At 38.9% G+C, this 24,611-nt stretch overlaps 1 protein-coding gene and 1 long non-coding RNA gene across 2 annotated transcripts in view; one reads left to right on the top strand and one right to left on the bottom strand.

The window, feature by feature from the left end:
- Positions 1-24,611, bottom strand: part of ASIC5 (acid sensing ion channel subunit family member 5) — a 46,688-nt gene that overhangs the window by 5,521 nt on the left and 16,556 nt on the right. The window contains exons 5-8 of the mRNA XM_002745297.7: positions 16,537-16,686; positions 6,994-7,141; positions 3,523-3,579; positions 1,912-2,080 (exon numbers count right to left, since the gene is read on the bottom strand). Coding sequence (XP_002745343.3) covers positions 1,912-2,080; positions 3,523-3,579; positions 6,994-7,141; positions 16,537-16,686 — 524 coding nt within the window. The remainder of the gene's footprint in view (positions 1-1,911; positions 2,081-3,522; positions 3,580-6,993; positions 7,142-16,536; positions 16,687-24,611) is intronic.
- On the top strand, positions 17,574-24,395 carry LOC128931548 (uncharacterized). The gene is made up of 2 exons (XR_008480022.2): positions 17,574-18,086; positions 22,661-24,395. It is a non-coding gene; the product is annotated as an uncharacterized LOC128931548 (long non-coding RNA).

Genomic DNA, 24,611 nt, shown 5'->3' with positions numbered 1-24,611 from the left:
TTCCCCCATATGAAACCCAAATCCCAAGATCCAGAAGAGACCAGCTGACCAGTAGATCTCCAAACAAGCAATGGCGAAACGATGAGGCAGAGAAAGAGAGGAGGAGGGAGATCTGAACGCCAAGGGGAGTTTGGCCAGGAGTGTTCAGAGAAGAGTCTAGCCATAAGCAGCTCAACTCCACAGAAAGATCACAATCCCACTCCACCCCCGCTTCTGGCTCCCCATCCATCTCACTGAGAGCCACCTCCAGCACTACCTAAAACCTTGCACTCATCCTTCAAGCCTGTGTGTAATCTGATTCTTCTGAGACACTGGGCAAGAGCTCGGGATACAGAAGGCTGTCACACTGGCCCTCTGCCCTTGCAATAAGGCAGAGGATCCATTGAGCTTATTAACAAGCCGTCTGTACACAGCAAAGATGAAAGAGCTTTGTAACACTGGGGCTGCAGGCACCCACCCCTAGACACTACAATGGGGTCTTCAGAGCCCAAAGCACTCCCCCTGGTCTCTGCACCTGCCAGTCTGCATGCTCCCCATAGGGGTTTGAGCTGCGGGGTTACTAAACAGGCCAGCAACACCCTTTTCCACATTCTGCAAGGGGAATCAGGGAACTCTTCCATTTCAAGAATATCTGAGTTTTGGAAACAAACAAACAACAGCAACAAAAATAAAATAGCATTCCTTAAGATCCTCTTGTTTCCTACATGGTTTTCTTTTCTGATTCACCAATATGTCTCCAAAATCATGCCTACTTTCTCTACATATTAAATAATTATGAAACTCAGGAAATTTCTATCAACTGAAAGACACAGGAAGTGCTCTTCTGAGTCATATTTAAATATATCAGGAACAATATGAAAAGCAAATAAGTTTCCCACATTAAAACAAAATATATAAATAGATGTCTGTGCTGGAGCCGGAAGTGTAAACAACACAGCTGTGAATTTTGCAGCAGTTTATCATTTTATCTGCTCTGTGAAATCACTCCATTAGTCCTGTTTTGATGAAAATACATTTTCTTTCTGATCTGTAAAGACCATTTTATTACCTTGGTGTTTACATGGGAATATCTTTTTTATTTTATTAAAGTAAGTGCAAGGCTAACATTGGAATTAAAGCATGCATTCCAAATTATGTATATGTCTGTGAAAATGTAAATCAACCTGAAGTTAGTCAATATTTTTACTTTAATAAATTTAACTACAGATACCAATACACTATATTGCTGCTTCATGTCCTAGTCCAAAAATACAAAGAAACAAACAGAAATGCTAAAGTTGCTTCCCTATTAAAAAAAGTAGTTCTTTATAAAGCTTGATTTGTAATTTTAAGAGGCAGTACAGTGTAGCAGAAAGAGAACTAATTTAATTCTCAGTTAATCAGGGCACTTGGAATCATGCGTCTGGGTTGCAAGTACATGGGGACCAGAGTCAAAGTTCTTGGGCATAACTTCTTTCCATGCTCCTATCTTCGCAGAACCATTTCCTAAAATACAATGTCCTTCAGTTTCCTCTTCTGTAAAATTAGAATATTAATTTTTTTCATCTACCTTGTACAGTTATTAGAAGACTCAAAGTGTATAATGTAAAGGTAAGGAGTTTTCATATTTTAAGGCATCCATTCATTGTTATCATTCAACATTATTATTTTCCCTAGTTTGGGCAATAAAGATTTGATCATGAGCAAATTACTCAAACAAGCATCATTTTCCTTTTCATACAATTAAAGTAAGGAGTTGAAAGATATGATTTTATCTACTTTAAAAATTCCATGCTTTCATTGTTAATTCAGTGACAAAAGCCATTGCCTCCCTTGATTGATTAGAATTTTATTTCCTGAGTCTATGAGATTTTTTAATAAAGAAAAATAATCTTTGTTAATTATCAATAATTTAAAAGACAGTAAGGTTACCTGATGTATTTCCGGCTTTGATTCAACTTCTTGGAAAGATAGTTTAAAGCTTTTTGACTTGGAAAAGAGGAATAAGAAATAGTGGCAGGGTATTCTGTTTCTTCACAAGAAACAGGGCAGCTAGAATTATGTGTTCCCACTGTACATAACTCCTTAAGTTCAATGTGGTCTGAAATGAAAACCAGGACAGGGGATTCAGAGAAAAGAAATATTTCATCATGGGTAGGATAGTCTTACAAAGTTTATCATTTCACTTTCAATGTTAAAAAAAGTGGTTACCAAGTCCTATCACTACCCTTTGGACCACCTCGCAGTGCCCATTTTCTCTGCTCCTTGCTCGTGGTAGATACTCAGGTTCTTGTTTTTCGTTTGCTTTTGATACTGAAACCCTTTGTTCTAATGAACCAGGTGTTTACTAAGACCTCCTGGTTACTCACAGACTTTGGGTGTGTTTCCTGGACGCTTCACTTTGACATCTCTAGGAGATAACTTTTGCGTCCATCTGCTAGTTTTTTAGCACTGCTGGTAATGACCACCACTCTTCCCCTACACTCACATGCACTCACACACTCCCATACACACATAGGCTCACATACACATACACACACACTCACATATATATACTCTCATATACATAATACTCTCTCTCACACACAAACACACACACTCTTCTGACCCCATTATCCCACAACAGTCCCTCCTGAACTGCATTTGTGGTATTTTTCCCCAACCTCTCTCTCCAGCCTCCAACAGGGATAAAAAATCAGAAGAAATCTGGCAACATCATTTCAAATCTATTTGTTAGTAATGTGGCTTTTGCCTGTGATCTATTTAATAAAAAAAAAAAAGATTCCTTCTATCTATAGCCATACCTTGACATATTTTAGAACCATTGAAAGGAAAGTTTTAAATCTATTCCTGCTATCCTGGAGATATTTCCACAATGGGTTATAAGAGCAAGTTTCATAGAATGGTATATACTGGAATTCCATCTTAATAAAACAACCAAATGACTTAAAGTGGAGGTATATATGTGGAGAAGGTTATGGTAGGATATACAAGAGTGTTAGCATCGGTTACACGTTAAGGTAAGAGTTATGAAAGCAAAGAAAGGGGGTGCTCTTTAATAAGAACTTGTCCCCAATAACTATAGCATGCACAATTATAATTCCATTAATGAAAAAATTTTATATGCCATGTACATGCAATGAAATGAATGAATGAAGGATTATTCCCAAACAATCAGAGAATTCTCAGTAATAAAACTTCTACTTACTTTTACATGATTTCTTTTCTATTCTATAGTAGTTGAACTATTCACAAGAAACACATTTTATTTGTGTAACAATAAAAAACAACTAGGATATTTTGATTATAAAAAAGATCAAAACTTAAAAGTTCAGATGTGTCTTAGTATCAGAGAGTTTTTGTTTGTTTGTGTGCAATGCCTGTGTTTGTTAGCTACTATTTAAAAACACTCTTAAAAAGATCTTCTCTTATATTCTATATTCTGTTTAATTTCCGGGCTATCTATAGTTTAACTTAATGTCCTGTATTACTTTGAGCAACTTTAACGTAAATCCTGAAAATAAAAATAAATTAAGAACTTACCAAGTGCAGGAGAAACACAGCTGTAGTACTTCTGTAGGTCACATTCTATTCCATTTCCTTAAAAACAATATAAAGACTTCATAAAATGGATGATCTGATGACAAAAATACCTTTCTTATCTACATCTATCCATCCATTCGTCCACCCACCCATTCATCTATATGAACAGTTATTCCTTCATAAGCAAAACTATGGAACCAAGTTAGTACCCAATGACAATATCTGTTGGGAGGAAGAATAATGCTTTTTTTTTTCTATACTTCTTTCTATCTGTCTCTATCATTCTAAAATCTTTAAGTGGGAATAATAATTTCAAAATTTAAGTAAATTTCAAATTTAAAATTACTTTCATAGTTCTCATTTCATTTGATGCTGTTCACAGTCCTGCGATATAAGAATCTTCATTTTATAGGTAAAGAAACTAAGGCTCAGAAAGTGGCTTGCTCAAGACCACACAGTTAGGGGGACCCTGGCATATTCTGTATATCTTCCATCCTGCTCCCTCTATCCATTTACACACACACACACACACACACACACACTCTCTCTCTCTCTCTCTCTCTTGCTCTCTCTCTCAATGGACGGCCATTCCAGAGGTAGGATGGGGGCAGGTAAGTACCAATATTTAAGCACCCATCATAGATTGTGAGATAAGTAGTAAAATCACTATGTATCAGAGCTGGGTTTACTCCTAGGGCTGATTCTATAGCCTTAATCTTTTAACCTTAATACAGTATTTGTCTATTGCTATAATCCATGTGGCTCAGCAGTTAGCCACAATGTTTAGTCAGTAATCCAGAAAATAACCAAAATAACCAAAGAAAATAACCAAACCAAAGGAAAATAACCAAAGTAAGGTTTGTCTAACTCTAAGGAAGTGCTCTTTATAAATAAACTGAAATAATTTTTAAAAAAAATCTGCTTTCAACACTGAGTTAGGAAAAAGCCTCATTTTTCTGGATTATTTCCTGCTCTGGCAATAATATTTCTTCCTTTATAAAGAACAATTCAGAAAACAAAACAAAAACAAAAATGGTAGTAGATGGAACACAGAAAAAAAAAGAAAACCAAACAAAAGAACAATAACATTTTGGAAATAACCGATATCTGAAAAGCTGTTTTAGAGATTGCTTCCTCCGTTAGTGGAATTACCTTAGCGAATTCATTTACTGCTTAAAAGCTTCCATTTCTTCATATATCAGTACACTTAAAAGGATATGTGAGAATCTAACGAAATAAGATCATATTCCAGAATACATTTGGTATATCCTAAAGTTTATGCAGATATCATTCTTTGTGTTTTATATAGCACCTTGCCTAGTTTCTGGTCCACTTTAGCCAATAGGTTTTTGTTTAATAATAATAAAATTTTAAATTATAAACATTATTCTGCATGAAACAATTCAGACTTCTTTCCAGTAACTTTGCCAGTAAAATTAGGAATGAGAAATTAGAGCCAGAGCCATCAGTTTTATACAGAGCAACAGTTTTTGGAGGGGCTAAGACCATTACTCTCGATATTAGAAAGAAGGAAGTGATGATTCTGGAAATCTGAAAAAATAATAAAACCACTTTTGCAAAGATTTATAATTGAGACAATTATTACAGTGAACGAGATTTGACCGAACTGACTCTATCTTGTTTCTAACCTCCACACTGTCCTTGTTCACTCCTGGGCGTAAGCTAAAGTAACTTTGGGAGGAACTTAGTTTATAGTTTAGTTCTGAAACAAAGACAATAACAGCCCTTTCTCAAAACAAACCCCCTTCCTGCCTGGGGAGTAGACTGCTTTTGTAGGGCTAACAGATTAGCCACAAGATTAAAAATTATCATGGAAGGAGTCATGCAGCCGGAGGCTGCAAGATTCTAAACCTCCCCAAATTGCTCCTGGTGATAACATCACTATTGTAAAAGCTAAGATTAGTGCTTGGGATATTTTGCACACCCTGTACTCCAGAGATCAGCTGACACCACCCAGATCAAAAAACTGACCCATCTGATTTTCTGACCCCCACCCAGGAACTGACTCAGCAAAAAAGTACAGCTTCAATTCCATATGATCTTATCTCTCATCTGACCAATCAGAACCCCTGATTCACTGGTCCCTGGCCCCCGACCCACCAAATTATCCTTAATAACTCTGATCCTAATACTCAGGGAGACTGATTTGAGTCATAATAAAACTCCAGTCTCTGTCACAGCCAGCTCTGCATGAATTACTTTTTCTCTATTGCAATTCTTCTGTCTTGATAAATCAGCTCTGCTAGGCAGCCAGCAAGGTGAACCCATTGGGCAGTTACAATAGTTTGGCAGGTAGATTGTGTAACAACCACGTCTCTTTCTAGATATGCTGTGGGAGGGGGTTGTAAGAGACCTGAATAAAAATATATGACATTTATACAGACTATATTCTGTGCCAGGCATTATTTGAATCACTTACATACTCCTTTCATTCTTACAACAACCCCATAAGATGGGATTATTATCCTCTCCTCCATTTGAAAGCAAGAGAGAGAGGTCAGGTCACTTGTTCAAGATCACCAGGGGGAGAAATTGTGGAGCTGGCTTGAGCAGCATGGGGTTATCACCAGGAGCAATTTGGGGAGGTTTAGAATCTTGCAGCCTCCAGCTGCATGACTCCTTCCATGATAATTTTTAATCTTGTGGCTAATCTGTTAGCCCTACAAAGGCAGTCTACTCCCCAGGCAGGAACCGGGTTTGTTTTGAGAAAGGCCTGTTATTGTCTTTGTTTCAGAACTAAACTATAAACCAGCTCTTATTCACGCTGCTCCATTGTTTCCTTGAATGCTTGCTTCTCACTCATTGTTCTGGAAAAATTGCAAATTGTATGCAAAGGAGGCCTGAAGTTCCTTTTACCTTCACAAAAAAAACAACTTTCCAACGGCGAAAACTTCAGGCTGGGTAAGACACATCCATGGCCGAATTTTTCTTTCAAAATTGCGAAAACCCTGATGTGCTGTTTTAGATACTTGAGACTATCAAATTTTAGCCTTTGAGAATAAGTATCGGGGCTCCACCCTGATAACACATTTTCTTTTCCAGAAATCTCTGCTATGATTTTATAATGTAAAATTTGTCAGCTGAAGTTGTACTTGGCAAATGAATGATCTTCCTGTGTAGAATTTCATAAGAATGGAAACCAATTTAGTGATATGTTGATTTTCTATGTTTCAAATTAGGTAAGTAGAAACATAAAATTCAAAAAAAAATTTAGGACTAAACTTCTGGTGACTTTGTCATTAGCTGTAATTTTAGGCTATAAAGAGAAGGAACAGGCTTAAGAATATATTAATTTTTTCTGTGAATGGGTCAGTTGCATTTGTAGTTACATTTAATAATATTTAATATTCCATTTGTATTTCAATACTCGATTTCTCCCTGACCTTTCATAACCCTCTAAGAAACACTTAACTACCTAGTTAAGTAAGGGGGCAGTTAGTCTTTATTTACCAGGAAGGAGAAAAGGCAAACATCCGCACTGTTTTTTTATGTGCTGGGCTTTGCATTCCTTCAAGCAACCGGAAGTGCTGTAGCTGCTGAAATTCTGCAGCTTGATGTTAGGATTGCATTCTCCCCAAGGGTATTCTTGATGAACTGTCTTAAGATAAAGATAAATACTTGGTTCAGGAGATTCGTTTACATCAGTCCACTCATTTTCCATTAAGAAGTTGATATACATATTTATTTCACCCTCAGAGCTCTTTGATTTTGTCTATTTTGCCTACTCTATTTGAGGAAGAAAATAAAATTAAAGACAGACTTGAAATGGAATAAGTAGCAGTTAACATTAGGGCTGGGTCATTAGTAAAGATCACAGTAAGCAAAAATAAGTAACCCCTCCCAGCTTAGCCCAACTAACTGCACCTGAAAACTTATCTCACAGCCCGCATTCCAGGCTAGTCATAAAACCTGTATTTAGAGAAAGTAGAGGCAAAGCAGACCTGGTCTCTCTACACAGACAGACCCTCTCTCTACATAGATAAGAGCACTAGAGCATATCTTTAGGTCTGCAGCCCACACATACTTCTGCAATTCCTGTTCTTCTGATCTCCTTGGGTGTTCTCCTCAACCTTTTGACCCTCTACCGTGTGAGACTAAGGGAGCCTCCTGACTAAGCATCACCCGAACATCCCGTAGAAGGACCCTGCTAGACCAGCCTGGGAGGAAACTGTGTAATTGTGCCTCATGAGGGTGGAGGAGGGAAGCAATAAACCAAAATGGGAAATGAGTCAAAACTTCCACCTACTCCTTTGGAGTGTATGCTGAACAATTTCAGAAAACGCTTTTCTGGGGAATATGGTGTAAAGTTGTTTCTTCAGAAGTTAAGGACTCTGTGAGCTGGAGCGGCCAGCCTTTGGAGTTGGTTGGCCACCAGAGGACACTTTTGACTGTAAAACGACTTTGAAATAGTAACAGGGGTGTCAGGCCAGTCCAGGCATCCAGATCAATTTCTGTACATTGACTCTTGGTTAAGTATTATCCAGACACGACTCAAGTGGCCTGCCCCATGCATGGCTGACTATTGTAAGACACTGGTCGCCCATGGAGGTCCAAAGGAAGTCAGAAAACCTGTAACACATGAGACCTCAAAGAAACAAAATTCCCAGGGAGCCAAGACAACCCCATTTTCCAAGCTCCCCCAGAGAAGAGACTTCTCCTCCCTGTGCCTCCATATCTCCATCCCTAGACAGGAAGAGGGGCAAATGTCTTTTGAGGAAACAAGTTCAGAAAGTAGCGGGGCTCAAGCATCGCCCCAGAGGGAGGAACTCTTGCTGTCCAAGTTCAAGGGGATAGGCTGGACAAAGAAACAGGGCATCTTCCATCTGGCCACACCTGTGCCCTGCAGATGCCAGAAAACTTGGGCTCAAGTTTATCTTGATGAACAGGGCCAGGTGAGAGGAGGGGAGCCAGTCTACTCCTACTTGACCTTCTCCACCACTGATCTCTTAAATTGGAAACATCACAACCCTTTGTACACAGAAAAGCCTTGGGTAGTAATTGATACAATAGGGTCAGTTTGTTTATAACTCTATTCAGTACAGAAGAAAGACATAGAGTGGTGCGAGCAGCTCTCCAGTGGTTGGAAAACAATGTGCCTGAAGGCACAAATGACCCACAGTACTATGTGGAAGCCCACTTCCCTGATGCTGACACAAATTGGGACCCTGATAACCCAATCAATATGAACATTTACAAAGATATAGGGAAGAACTTATAAATGGAATAGTCAGGAAGGAGATCGGCAATGAATATAGGGAAAATTTCGGAAGTCCTGCAAAAGATTGAGGAGAATCCTAGCCAGTTTTATGAAAGACTGTGAGGCTTACAGGCTTTATATTCCTTTTGACCCTGAGGCTGCTGATAATCAAAGACTGGTAAATGCTGCCTTTGTTAGTCAGTCACAGAACAACATCAGACAGAAGCTTCAGAAATTAGAAGGGGTTGATGGCAAGAATGCCACTGAGCTGATATCAATAGCTACTCAAGTGTTCATAAACCGTAATCAGGAAAAGGAAAAAAGGCAAAACGAAAACGAAAAGAAAAGGCTGAGGTAGTGGCTGCAGCACAGGCTAAAATACTAGTTGCTGCCCTAGCTAGCAGAGAAGGTAACTTTGGAAGAGGGCGAGGACACAGCTGTGGCCAAGACCAAGGGAGAGACTGAGTGAAGCAGGAGGCCAATTCAAACTAGGAAGAAACCAATGTGCAATTTGCAAGAAAGAAGGTCATTGGAAAAGAGACTGCCGTAATAAGGACAAAATCAATAGCCAAGCACAAGTGGGTAAAAGAGGGAGCGCAGTCCGTACATGTGCCGATGACTAATAGGCAAATGACGGACAGCCTCTGTGTCTTAGGAACTGATAGCCCTTGTGTTTTAAAGTCAGATAGCAACTTAATTGGTCTAGCCGGGATGGAAACTAATACAGACTGAAACAGACTCGGCTCCATTTCTTTGGGTCCCCAGGAGCCCATGCTCAAAATGATTGTAGGGGGCCAATAAGTAAATTTTATGGTAGACACAGGTGCTGAACATTCAGTAGTAACTCAGCCAATTGGGGCACTGACTGAAAACTAGGCTACAATTATTGGAGCCACTGGAATATCAGAAAGAAGACCCTTTTGTAGTTCCAAAAGATGTGCAATTGCTCATCGGGAAATTCAACGTGAATTCTTATACTAACCTGACTGCCCAGTGTCTCTCTTAGGTAAGGACCTATGAATTCTTATACTAACCTGACTGCCCAGTGTCTCTCTTAGGTAAGGACCTACTCTCAAAATTATAGGCACAAATCTTTACTCCCCAAGGAAATGTGATTTTAAGGCTAGGTTAACCCAAAGCTGTGCTACTGACTCTCACTCACCCAAAGGCTGAGCAATAGAGGCTATTCATGCCATCTAGACAGCTTCCCTTCCTGACTGGAGGGCACACAGCAAGTGAAGTAGATAGGCTGGTTATTAAATAACCCGGAGTCTGGGCGGAAGACAACCCTCCTGGGCCGGCAATTAACCAGGCACCAGTCTTTGTGGAGCTACTCCCAAGAGCTTCCCCAGTATAAGTTCACCAATACCCAATTTTTACAGATGCCATAATAGGCATCTGGGACATAGAGCGCGGCTTTATAAGCACGGAATTCTTGTAAGATGTAAGTCACCTTGGAATCACCTCTTCTACCAGCACGGAAGCCGTCTGGTGAATACAGGCCTGTACAGGACCTCCGTGCTGTTAACAAAGCTGTGGTCACAATTCACCCAGTAATACCTAACCCGTCCACCTTGTTTGGGCAGATTCCTGCCAGGGCTACCTAGTTTACATGCTTAGATCTAAAGGATGCCTTCTTTTGTCTTAGACTAGCTCTTGCGAGTCAACCCATTTTTGTCTTCCACTGGGGAGAAAGCCTGTATACGTGGACTTGACTTCCTCAAGGATTCAAAAATTCCTGTACCATTTTTGAGAAAGCCCTAGCCTCAGACCTCAGTGCTTTTGTTCCACCTAACAATGAGTGTGTTCTTTAGTACGTAGATGACCTTTTATTTGCAGCCCCTACGAAACAGAGCTGCCTAAGAGGCACAGAAAATCTCCTTTACCTTTTGTGGGAGGCCGGATATAAAGTTTCAAAGGAAAAGGCTGGCATTTGTTTACAAAGGCTTAGGTATTTAGGTTTTATAATATGCCAGGGTAAAAGAGAACTTGGCCGTGAACGAAAACAAGCAGGGTTTATCGGTATATGCTAGTGTTCGTTTTTACCTACTCTGGGTGGGTAGAAGCTTTCCCCACTCAAACTAAAAAGGCCAGGGAGGTAACTAGAGCATTATTATTATCTTTTTGAGATGGAGTCTCACCCTGTAGCCCAGGCTGGAGTGCATTGGCATGATCTCGGCTCACTGCAACCTCCACCTGGCAGGTCCCAGTTCAGGCAATTCTCCTACCTCAGCCTCCCAAGAAGCTGGGATTACAGGCACAAGCCATCATGCCCAACTAATTTTTGTATTTTTTTGGTAGAGACAGGGTTTCACCATGTTGGCCAGTCTGGTCTTGAACTCCTGACCTCATGATCCATCTGCCTCGGCCTCCCAAAACTCTGGGATTATAGGCATGAGCCACTGTGCCCCACCACTAGAGCATTATTAAAAGACATTATTCCTAGATTTGGGCTGCCCATGACTCTTGGGTCTGACAGTGGGCCAGCATTTATAGCCAAAATTGTCCAGAGTCTTTCTTGATTACTAAAAATTTATTGGAAATTACACACTGCCTACTGCCCGCAGAGCTCAGGGAAGGTAAAGCAGATGAATAGGACATTAAAATAGCTGGTAAAGGAATTCTGCCAAGAGACTCATTTACACTGGGATCAGGTTTTGCCCATGTTTCTACTCTGAGTCAGGTGCACCCCAACAGACAAGCTGGCTTTTCAGTTTATGAAATTCTGTTCAAGAGACCACCTCCCCTTATTACCCAAATAAAGGGTGACCTCAAAGAGATAGGGGAATTAACATAAAAAAAACAAATACAAGCATTAGGTGTGGCCATGAACCAGGTGCAGAGCTGGGTGCAAGAAAGAATACCTCATTTAAACCAGAAGGCTGTTTGGGTTAAGAAATGGAACCCAACCACACTCGGACCCACGTAAGACGGGCCCTTTATTGTAATCCCGTCTACCCTTACTGTTGTTAAGGTTGCTGAAGTTACGCCCTGGATCGATCACAGCTGATTAAAGCCAGCGACAGCCCAAGACAAGTGGACTAGCAGACCAGATCCAGAGCACCCCACCAGGCTGACTTTGAGGCACAATGTCAACAAAAACCAGGACCAAGACCAACCCAGTTCCGTTTCAAATGTGACGAATCTGAGGACTCATCAAGCCCTGCTCTAGTCACACAACTGGAAGCTGACTAGTCAACACATGGCCGAAGCTTGAGGAGTCTTTATTGGATAAGTAAATGTGGACTGAAATCTTAACACTTGATACTATGCTAGCAATATTTGCTGTTCTGCTGTCATGCTGTCATTGCTGCTGTTCCTTGAAGGACATTCCTTGCCCATGCCTAGTGTAAAAATGTTGCTTTCTGTTTTGCTCATGTTAGCCTTTATGGCAAACTTAGTAAGGGGGGATGTTTTGAATGAATGCCCTGTGTGCACCCATACTACATGGATAGGGAGCACACACGTTAAAACTGTTATATAGCAAACCCATTATGAGTGTACAGGGACCCACCCTAGAAACCTGCATATAGAGTAAAACTACCTATTCAATTTGTGACTCTGGTGAGGAACAGCCTTATGTATGCTATGATCCTAAACTTCTATCCAGAACTTGGTTTGAGCTCCATGGAGGATCAAAAAATGGAATCCCCTATGACATACCTTGGGTATCCCCTTCTCACCAAGGAAGCATATCCTCATACTTAGATGCTTGTCAAATAATGCAAACACTTCTTAAAAATCAGAAGATAGTTGTAGCCCAATCTTGTTAACCCCAAATTTTAGAAAAATCATAGGTGCATTTTGGATTAGGAATGCCATACCCTGGTATGATTATGACAACTGTGAAGTCGGAGATGAAGGGAAAATCTACAATCACGTAAATTTCACTATTTTAGACCCAAACTCGCGTATTTGGACCACAGGCATTGAGGAACCAGTTGGGTATAGCAATTTTTCTAAGGTAGATAAGAAAATGCTGAAAAAAAGAAGGTTAAACCTTATATATCTTAATGAATGGGCACAAGAAGGTATTGTTTTTCTATATTGTCAAAAAGACCTGAGCTCATCAATCCCAACGGCAATTTTGAGTTTTTAAGTCACTTAATGAACATTTTAAACAAGCAATTCCTGAGCCACCCTCTGCTACTAAAAACCTATTAGTTAGCTGAAAATATAGCAGGAAATCTGGGGTTTACCTCATATTACCTATGTGGAGAAACTAACATGGGGAACCAGTGGTCTTGGGAGGCAAAGGAATTGCTACCCCAAGATAATTACAGCTTAACCCTTCCTGCCTCAAACTCTACAGAGCTGTCATCTACCAAGTCCAGTACCTGGCTTCTAAAGGCTTCCATCATGGGAAGGTACTGTGTTGCCCATTGGGGAGCCATCTACACTAGCCCAGTAGGGGGACTAGCATGTCTAGGATAGCAGTATTACAATGAAACTATAGGGAAGACCCTATGACAGAGAGAAACAAACAGGGTAAGCGCAGTTCCAAACCACCTAGATTTAACCCATTTTCCAGGTTTCCATCTTTGAACCATTCCTGCTACCAACTAGAGGCACCAAATGCTTGGCAGGCACTCGTGGGCCTTTATTGGATTTGTGGTCAACGGGCTTATCAGCAGCTGCCAGAAAAATGGACAGGAGCTTGTGTGTTGCGAATTATTAGGCCGTCATTTTTCTTGCTCCCCCTAAAACACAAAGAAGTTTTAGGATACCCCATTTATGATGAATTCAAAAATAGAAGTAAGTGGGCAGTAAGCTCAAAAATGGATATACAAATTGGGAACTGGAAAGACACAGACTGGCCCCCAGAAAGAATAATTGATTATTATGGTCCAGCTACTTGGGCACAGGATGGAATGTGGGGATATCACACTCCCGTCTATATGATAAACCACATGATTAGGTTACAGGCAGTCATAACCAATGAATCATCCAGAGTTTTAGACTTTAGACTTGCTAGTCATACAGAGATGAGAAATGCAATACACTGGAATAGGCTAGCACTAGACTATCTCCTGGCCTCAGAAGGAGGAGTTTGTCAAAGTTTAACCTCACTAACTGCTATTTAGAAATTGATAGCGAGGACAGGAAATCACCGCTAGGATACAAATACTAGACCATATCTTAGTCCAAACCTGGAAAGGATGGTCTCTGGACTCTCTTTTTGGTGAATGATTTTCATCTTTCAGTGGCTTTAAAAACCCTTATAGGAAGTGTGGCTCTTATATTGAATGGATGCTTCATACTTCCTTGTCTCTTACTCTTTTATTTAGAAGTATATGATCAGCCATTGAGGCAGTAGTGCCTAGGCACACTACCACCCAAATAATGGCTTTAACTAAATATCAGCCCTTGTCCTCAGAAGAAGAGAACTGACATGGTGAAGAGACAGGTGACTATAGTACCAATGTAAAACTCCTCTAAGGGTATTTTCCTTCCTCATACTCTGCCTTCTTTTGTTCTGTTTCTGAATCATATGAGGTCCAGATGCACAGGTAAAGAGCTTTAGGCCAAATCATTAAGTTTAACCATTAAGTGTTGTAACCTAATGAAGCAGCTTGTTAAAGTATAACCCAGCTCCAGTCTTGTCTTCCACACTAAGCAAAAGCCTTCAACAATAATACTATGCGCCCTTAAGGCCCCAGATGGATGGCTGGTTAGTCAATGCCAGGTAAGACCCCCCAGAAAGGGGGGTGACCTAGGACAGACACAGCCGCAGAGAGACCAACAGGAGACAAAGGAGTTTGCCTATTCCCGCAGTCAGGATGTCCAAAAACAGATGACAGCAGGAGAAGGTACACTGGCAAGCTAGCTTTGCACTGGAGCAAATGAACAGTAACACCTCAATGACAGGCTGACCGCTTCATCCTGTCATCGTGTGAATTGTAAAGAAAGTCTCAAAAAAAAAAAAAAAGAACAGAAAAAGAGAAAAGCTTTCTAGTAATAAAATCCTTTTGAAGAAAGCTTTGAAGGGGAAAATAAAATTAAAGACAGACTTGCAATTGAATAAGTAATAGTTAACATTAGGACTAGGTCATTAGGAAAAATCATAGTAAGCAAAAATAAGTAACCCCTTCCAGCTTAGCCCAACTAAGAGACCCTCTCTCTGCATAGATAAGAGCACCAGAGCATATCTTTAGGGCGCCTGCACATACTTCTGCAATTCTGTTGTTCGGAACTCCTTGGGTGTTCTCCTCAACCTTTTGACCCCCTACCTTTGCTGCAAGGCTATAGAGTTAAATAACCCCCAAAGCCCAAGGTAGTAAAACCTGATTAACTGTCTATGTCAGAAACATGTTTCCTGCCTTGTTTTCTCATGCCTCAAATTGCATAAAAGTAATGCGTTCTCTTTGTTCAAGGCTGGCGGCCATTACAGGCAGTGAGGCCACCGTCAGCCGGAGCTCCAATAAAGATCATGCCTGTAATCCAAGCACTTTGGAGGCCAAGGCGGGCGGATCACCTGAAGTTGGGAGTTCAAGACCAGCCTGACCAACATGGTGAAACCCCGTCTTTATATATAAAAGAAAAAAAAAAAGAAATGTTCTTGTGTCTCTTGGTCTCTCTGCATTTCTCAGCTTGAATTCCTGCAACATATTGACCTGAAATTCCCCGAAGCTAAGTATAATAGTGGTCCTTAAATATATATTCTAAATGTGAATTAATAAAGTCAGACACACTGAGTATGCTAAAAATCAACTAATATAAGGAAAAGAATGATCATTTATGTAAATGTTATATTAGTGTAGTAATCAGCTCACCTACAAAACAGCAACCAAAATCACATTTTTAAAACATCCTTGAATGAGCAACTGTTATGTGCCGGGTGACATATAGTATTGCAGAACTTTCTCCTTAGTTCAGCTAAAACAGGGTCCTTGTCACACGACCAGAAAAGATGAGGCTCGTGGACACACAGAAGGGTGAGTAAAATGGAATTTATTGGGTGAAATGGAAAAAGGAAAAATAACTCTCAGCTAAGTAAGAGAGAGTCCTGCTGGTAGGTTTCCCACCTCACCGATGGAATCTCAGGTCACCACACAGGAACAGGAGAAGGCAGGCTTCTCCCCACTGCAAACGGTGCAAACTTCCCAAGCCTCCACCCCTTCCTCCCAGTGTGCAGGTGGGCATTATTCAGAAAAAATCAGTCGGGAAAGGGCAGGCTTCATCTGGGACAAACAGTCCAGTCTGTCAGGCTTCAAGCTGTTTCAGGCTTGAAGGCGGGATTTCACCGGGGACCTTTGGCTGTCTCCTGTGTCTATCAATGGTAAGTGCTTTCTTTATGGTACTTCACTTAAACTTCATTACTATGAAAGGAAAACATTACCCCTGCCCCGTTTGTGCAGTGAGGAGATGCAAATTCAGGAAGCTAATCAAAGAAGTTACTGAGCAAATAAGTGGCCGGCAAACAGAAACGGGCCAGTCTCACCTGACTCCAAGTTTCCTGCTTTTCCCACTAATTTTCTCCTTCCCAGATAGTCTCATTGAAGAATCACAGCTCAGCAACTTAGGTGCCTCTTTATACTTACAGACCCTTTCCACTTCTGCTAAAACGTACAGTTACTTTGATTTGATAGGCTTCCCAGCTTTCACTTACATAGTTTGTTTCTACTGAACATGTACCTTCAGATAAAGGAAAATAATCTGAAATACAATTTTGGAATTTCAGTGGTGCTCTACAGGCATGGGAGAGTGGAATTTCTAGTGAAAAGTATTATTTATATGTTTCATGCATTCACCACCCCACCTAATTCCCTCAGGCTCAATTTCTCTGGAGTATTTACCTTCACTTGGCGGATAGTTACCCTTGTGTGCATTCCCACAGGTGACAACAAGCCTAATCCATCAAATTGTGGCACCTTCCTTGGTGAGTGGATAACAAAGATGATCCCAGCATCAACGAAACCAAGAGCTGGGCTATCAGTGAATGCCTCCTGAAACAAAAATACATTTTTGTTCAAATTGCAAATTGACCATATCAGTTCTATACAAGTTTAGGATTTCGTTTTATCATCTTATGATAGCATTAGACTAATCCTAAATATTTTATGTCATATTTCAATCTCTTTTTGTGTAAAGTATATGAGAATTAAATATCTAAGACATACTTCACTAGTTGAATCTGCTAAAGGAAAATATTTTGGGTCCCTTCAAGCTGGGAACTGCTCAGGGCAGTCCTGAAATAATTGAGACCTGTCTCATCATTTTTCTCAATTGACATCTGGTCACTACGAAGGGATCCTGAGTAAAGGGGACCTGACCTGCAGCAGCTAGCCTATGGGTGCTTCGTACCAGCTTGGGCACCTTATAGCCCAAACCAGTTGGATGATTGCTGAAGTCCAGGACCTCTTTCCTCCAGGGATCCCTGATCTTCCAGCGTTTTTCAGCTGGGGGTCTGAGGTTCATTCACTGTTAAAAAAAACTCTTTTTTTTGTGAGAGTTGCCACTTGCTTCCATCAAGGAAGACAAGCCTGCCTGCTTCTGCATCGGCAGAGAGCAGTTTTCAGCTTTGGCCCCATCACTAGGTAAGAAAACTGTTTTGGGATTCTGTCTTGCGAATTCTTTTCAAACAACTAAAGTTAGCATTAACAACCAGCTGGTGTTAATTACTGCTTACACTTAGCGCACTCAGAAATCATAAAATTTGTGTGATCGTTGTTAATTCTGCTTAACAGTTTCATTGTTTGTTTCTATCTTGTTGGGTTTGTGTGTGTGTTTTGGCTCTTTCCCTCATTGGATGTGACCAACTCAGAACACTCTAGCGCAAGAGTATGGAATTTTCCACTCCAAAGAAATAGAGCACCTTGCTCCCTTAAGCCTTCTGGAGCATTTTCAGGCAACTGAGAATCATATGAGGGTGTTTGGAAGGAACGCTCCCTAAGACATGAAGTGGCTGTAAATAAGTATCCACCTCAGAGGAACATACTGATGGGCTAATATCAGTTGGTAGGTGCATATTAGGAGCTGACTCCTCCTGCACTTGAGCCCCTGACACACTGTGCCAGGTAGCTGCAACACAGGTGAACTAGACTCGTTCAGGGATAACAGCTTTGAAACGGTAGGTCTGCTAGCAGCACATTTCGGGTCTGACAGACGTCCCGACTTGGTCAAATCCAAATGGGAACTGGAAATGTTGGAGAACAAGGCCTCTGAAGTGGGAAGAAAACAGCCATCAAACGGAAAAAAGAAAAGAAAAGAAAAGAAAGATATTTGATTTTGACTACAAAGGGATTTTATTTACATAACAAAGCCAACTTTTTGCCAGCCAGATCAAAAGTGAAAGAGCAACGACTGTACTTCTGAAATAGCAGCATTTTGTCCTAGCTGAAATATGGTAAGGAGATCTAAAAATACATTTTTTTAAAGGAGCTCAATGGTTCAAAGTCGACTTAATTAAAAGGCTAACATCCAAGATGTGTCTTGTTTATGCATACATGTGTGCATGTTTATATTTAAAAGACCTTCAGGTTTTGGGGATTTTTGTTTGTTTTCTCTCCTAAGATTTTGTTGTGGTTTTTTTTTTGAGCAAAAAAAAATTTTTTTTCTTCAGTTGACTGAATTCTGTTTTCCCCTGATTTTTTGATTCAAATAGTTATTGCAACAGAGACTACTCTTGGGTTTTTAAGGAATAGTGTAGTTTAGACACCCAGAAATGTCTTGGTTAAAAAAAAAATTTTAAGTGCACTGTAAAAGCATCACGTGATCTAACTTCAAAATAATTCTACTTTTTTTTGGAGACCCAGGATTCAATGTGAGCTCTGCCCAGAGCTTAGAGATCCAGTTAAAATGTAAATAGTTTCTATCTAAATAGAATCGGTCTCCTTATACAATACTATGATATATTTCTATAATTTTAGGTTAGATTTGGCTTAAAGTTAAATAAAAGCATCTCTCTCTAGCACCACCATACTTTTTCTCTCTGTACCTTATGATATAAATTTTGCTGTTTTATTTTCACCTGAGTTGTTTCCTTTAATACGCAAATTTAAGACTATTTAGCTAACTACTAGTACCTAGGGTTGTAAAACAGGTTATTGAGAATCTAAAAGTCTAAGACAGGAAACAAAAATAACAAAAGGATCTTTCTTCGTGAATCTATAAAATGTACTTCCATCTGCATACCTAATATGTCTATGTATTTATATGTTGTGTACACAATGTTTCACTACTGAAAATACATAAAAAAGCTCTAATTAATTGGCTTAAAGAAAAATAAAAGCGTTTAAATCAAATCTTTTATCAGGAAAAATGAAAAACTAGTCAAATGCTTTTTCAAGTTTATGTAACTTAAGTAAAATCTTTAATAAAAAAAAAGCTAGCTTGAAAATTACTGGTAAAGTAATATCGGAAATGTCTTAAGAATTGCCAACATACTTTTTTTTATATTTATTAATCAGACAATCTCAAACTTATCCCTGCCAAATGCTATAATGTTTCAAAATTGACATAGGGGTTACAAAACTATAAACCCAGACTCAAACAGAATGATCACTGCTTGTATAATTTTTAATAAATAAGACATTGATATTGGTTTAATAAAAATAGCTGCATCTTAAATTTTGTAAGATTACCATAACTTCTAATCCTGTGGCTTTAGGCAGTCTAGTCTACAGGGAGTAAGGAGGTTTGTTTGGGAATAGACTGTTACTGTCATGGTTTCAAAGCCAAACTATAAATTAGCTCCTCCCAAAGTCCAGGAATGGACAAGGACAGCTTGGAGGTTAGAAACAAGATGGAGTCAGTTAGGTGATATCTTTTTCACTGCCTCACATATACTTTTGCAATGGCAGTTTCACAATTTTAAATCATGACTATCACAGTTTTCATAAATAACCAGATGAACAATTAAAATTAAATAATTAGGTAAGGGATAAATACTTGTAGACAAACTTGTCATAATTTAGAATATAACATTATATTTAATAGTAGATATTTCATTGTTTGGATATTTTTTCAATAAATATATATTATAGAAAAACGTTCTTGCTAAAAAAGTGTGTCCTTTCTTTAAAAAGGTAAATAAATTTTGTCTAATTCAAAGCTTATTTAAAGGTTATGTATAAAACAAGGTAAAGAGAACAGGACAATAAAAAAAGATGTAAAGAAAGTTACAAGAATAAAGAGGGTTTTTTTGTGGTAAAGCAGCTTAAAGAGAAATAAGTTTATATGAGAAAGAATCTTGTATGGTAGATTTATTCCTAAAATAAAATGACTGGTTATTTATGAAACAGAATATGTGGCCAGGAGCAGTGGCTCACACCTATAATCCCAGCATTGTGGGCGGCAAACGCAGACAGATCACCTGAGGTCAGGAGTTTGAGACCAGCCTGACCAACATGGCAACATTCCATCTCTACTAAAAATACAAAAAATTAGATGGGTGTGGTGATGAGCACCTTTAATCCCAACTACTTGGGAGGCTGAACTGGGAGAATGGTTCAAACCCAGGAGGCAGAGGTTGCAGTGAACTGAGATCACACCATTGTGCTCCAGCCTGGGTGAGAGAGTGAGTCTCTGTCTCAAAAAAAAAAAAAAGAAATAAATAAAGAGAATATGTTCAGGACAAACCAGAGTCCAAAGCATGTCATGAATAATTGGTGTAAGTCACAGTAAGAATTTATTTAAAAAAAACTTTAGGCCGGGCATGGTGGCTCACGCCTGTAATCCAAGTACTTTGGAGGCCAAGGCGGGTAGATCACCTGAGGTCGGGAGTTTATGACCAGCCTGACCAACATGGTGAAACCCTATCTTTATAAATAATAATAATAAACTTTAATATGATCAAGTTGTCATATTATTATTAAGTTTTGGTTTGTTTAGAAAAAAACAGATAAAAAATGTTTGTTTTAAAATTAAAGTTATTACATTCATGTATCTTTCTGTATGTGCTTTTAAAGTCTTTGTGACATTAAGTTACAGGGCTTTGACTTCTGGTTCTAAAAAGGGCACTAAGTCCTACTAAATCTTAAACACTGACAGCAATTAAAGACTTATCTTCAGGCCCCAGAGAAGATGCCAATCAAAATAAAATGCATTCCTGGCCAGGCACAGGAACTCATGCCTATAATTCCAGGATTTTGGGAGGCTGAGGTGGGTGGATCACCTAAGGTCAGGAGTTTGAGATCAGCCTGGCCAACGTGGTGAAACCCATCTTTACTAAAAATAAAAAAAAATTAGCTGGTGTCGTGGGATACGCCTGTAGTTCCAGCTACTTGGGAGGCTGAAGCATGAGAATCACTTGAACCTGGGCAGCGGAGGTTGCAGTGAGCTGAGATCATGCCACTGCACTCCAGTCTGAGTGACAGACTGAAACTCCATCTCGATTAAAAAAAAAATGAATGAAATAAAGGAAAGAAAGAAAGAAAGAAAGAAAGAAAGAAAGAAAGAAAATTCTGTTATTTTCAACAGTAGTCCCCAACATTTTTGGTACCAGGGACAGGTTTGGCAGGGGAGGGGTGAAAGGGGAGGGGATGGTTTGGGAATGATTCAAGTACATTACATTTATTGTGCACTTTATTTCTATGACTATTACATTGTATTATATGATAAAGTAATTATACAACTCAAAAGAAAAAAAAGAAACAAAATAAAATAAAAATAAAATGCATTCTTGAGACATAGGGCTAGAAATTAAAGGCCATTCAACTCCTCAAGGCCTAGGGACTATTGAGGAAGAGATGAGTATGTGCAATTGTAATGGCTGATTTTAAGAGACAAAATAAATTCAGTTTCTCTATAAATTAATCATGAATGTCAAAGGCACACTAATGCAAAACCAGCATATGGACTCCTGTGTCAGATTAACAAGATTTTCTTGAAGCATTAACCAACTCCTTAATTAAAGGTCAGAGAGATTATAAAAAGGCTTATGGAACTTATATTTTATGATAAATATTAAATTTTATAGATTTACAAAATTCTGAATAACTAATATAATTGGCTTTATGCTGTTTTTAGTAGGGCTTCTTATTTGGAAAATTAAGTCTCCTCTCTCAAAGAATGAAGGTGTTCCTTTTTTTTTTTAATTCTTGAGTTATCACTTTTGTTAAATGAATGACTTTATAATGATCCTTAATCCTATTTCATAATATCAAATGTTTTAAACCTTTGATATTTGACAGTCTTTCTGAAATCAAATTATCAATTATGTCTTCTTCTAACCTAATTAATCCTTTAAGATATTAGCTTTCCTAAAGTCCAAAAATGACATAATTTGGCTTATTTGGTATAAAAATTATACAGGAAGGATTATCAAATATGAAATGGTGTTTGGTTTTCTTTGGGCTGTATTTTTATAAATATGCTATTGGTATGTGCTTCAGAATTATGGGAAACGCCTTAATTCTGATATGACAGTGTACATTATCAATAATAATAATAATTTTTATATTAAAATTATTGTATGCCATCAAGGTAACACATTTCCTTGTCAATTGTGCCTTTGACTATGGCTGCCCTAAAATTTATTATCATCCATGGACAATTGTTGTCATGTTTTGGTCCTCTTTAGAAGGTGGTTTTATAATCAGCTATAAAATTATAACAGGTGCTCTTAAATGCAGGCTTTGATAACTTTAGAGATGGTAACAAAGAGGAAAAACTTCATGACTCATGGTGAGCTAAAATGTTCATGAGTATTAAGCAGAACGGGAATTAACTGCATGTACTGAACTCATCTTTTTGACTTTTTACTTAAAATGCTTGCTGTTCCTTTGTTTTGTTTTTCAGAGTCTTATTTTGTCTCTTGAGCTACTGATAGCTTTTAACGATTTAGTATACTTTTATGAACAAAACGTAGAGCATATTTTATTTCTCTGCCTGATTTCTCCAGAATTTGGAAACTATTTATGAGTATTCTTAATTTATGGAAAATACAATTATAATAAAAATCTGTTTTCCAATGGCCAGATGCAGTGGCTCACGCCGGTAATCCCAGTACTTCGGGAGGCCTAGGTGAGCGGATCAGGAAGTCAGGAGTTCAAGACCAGCCTGATCAACATGGTGAAACCTCATCTCTACTAAAAATACAAAAATTAGCCACCTGGGGAGGTGCATGCTTGTAATCCCAGCTACTCAGGAGGCTGAGGCTGGCTACTCAGGAGGATGAAAGCTTGAACCCAGGAGGCGGAGGTTGTGGTGAGCCAAGATTTTGTCACTGAACTCTCAGCCTGGACGATAGAGTGAGACTCCATCTTAAAAAAAAATCGGCTTTCATTTTTAACAGAGCACAGTTGGAGAAACTGGTTATCTTACCAATGCTTTGACTGAAATGGTGTGCTTTCCTTTAAGGAATCAAACTTGACTTATGAAACCAACAATTTCCTTGGAAAAACTGACCTCATATTTTATGTATGGAGTCCCTGTTCAGGGTTTCTGCCCTGCGGTATGTAAAAGATATCACTTTCCGAAAGGCCCAGAAGCTCCAGGTTTATCTTGAAACCTCAAGTGGAGAGGAAATTTATCCATCATAGATATTTGATGGCACAAATCCATTTTTTTAAAGCTCAGCTTTAAAAATCTTATCTGAGATTTCTTCTATGGAACAAGTTTCCACCAAAGACAATTTAAAAGCCTGTGTTAAAAATAACTTCTCACTGCATTGTATACAAATAATTTGACGAAGTAAAATAAGGCAAAATAGTCCTACCATAATTTGTATTTGGCAAAAATGGGAAAGTGAAGAGAGAAAAATTATGTTTCAAAAAGTATAGTACATGCGTTGTTAGATTATAGTCTTGACCAGTGTTTTTCAATTTTTATTTTCTATACTTTGGACCAAATTCTAATTTTTCTTGGCTACAAGTCTTCAAAAAAATGTTTTTAATTTTTTCTTTCTTTATTCACCCATTGTTCCTAATTTGGATCTCTAAAATCTAAGCTGTGCTTTCTTAAAGCCCTGCAAACTGAAGTCAGACAACTTAAACTTCAGATGAAAGTAATAGCAACTTTTTTTCATACATCAGCCACTTTTCATACCTGCCTACTGATTTATGGACTTCAAAGTAATATAGCCTTTATTAATTTTTCCAGGATTGTTCTTTTGTTTCTTGCTGTTTTTCTCCCTTTCTCTTCCTAATTTCTCTTCATAGAGCATGGAAGACTTCGCAATCTGCCAACAATTAGCTTTTGGGACCTACCCATCTAGTAATAAACCGTCCTAACCATGAGAAATCGGAAGAAACCTGAAACCAGAGACTCATGTTCTCCTAAAATGCTTTCTCCTAAAGATTTTTTAAAAAGGGAAGGGGGAATGTGAAAGGGAATTATTTTGGGCCCCTTCAAACTGGGAACTGCTCAGGGCAAACCTGTCTCTCATTCTATTCAAAGTCATTTCTCTGCTCTCTGAGATAGATGCACATTGATTGCCTCTTTTGGAAAGGCCTATCAGGAACTAAAAAAAAAAAAATGCAACCATTTGTCTTCCACTTATATGAGACCTTTAAGCCCCCTCTCTGCCTCAAGTTGTCCCCACCTTTCTGGATAGAACCAATGCACTTCTTAGATATTATTAATTGGTATCTCATGTCTTCCCAAAACGCATAAAACCCACTGTGCCCTGACTACCTTGGACTCCCTCAAGACTTCCTGAGGTTGTATCATGGGCACTCGTCCTTAACTTTGGCAAATAAACCTCCTAAAATGATTGAGACTTGTCTCATTGTTTTTCTAAATTGACAAATCATAGTTCAAGACCTCTATAGTTTTCCATAGATCACATTTCATCTTAGATAGGTTCAGGTAAGTATTTACAATTACTGTTAGTTGTCTTGTTTCCTCTGGCCTTCTTTTCACCTAGTTGCCTTATAGTCGCTTCCTTCTTGGCTGTTTTCTTTGACTCATTTGCTTAGAAAATCATTTT

Source organism: Callithrix jacchus, chromosome 3 (genome assembly GCF_049354715.1).
Source record: "Callithrix jacchus isolate 240 chromosome 3, calJac240_pri, whole genome shotgun sequence".
NCBI classification, from domain to species: Eukaryota; Metazoa; Chordata; class Mammalia; order Primates; family Cebidae; genus Callithrix; species Callithrix jacchus.
The sequence above is the reverse complement of the archived record's forward strand: the minus strand, read 5'-3'. Positions and strand labels throughout refer to the sequence as shown.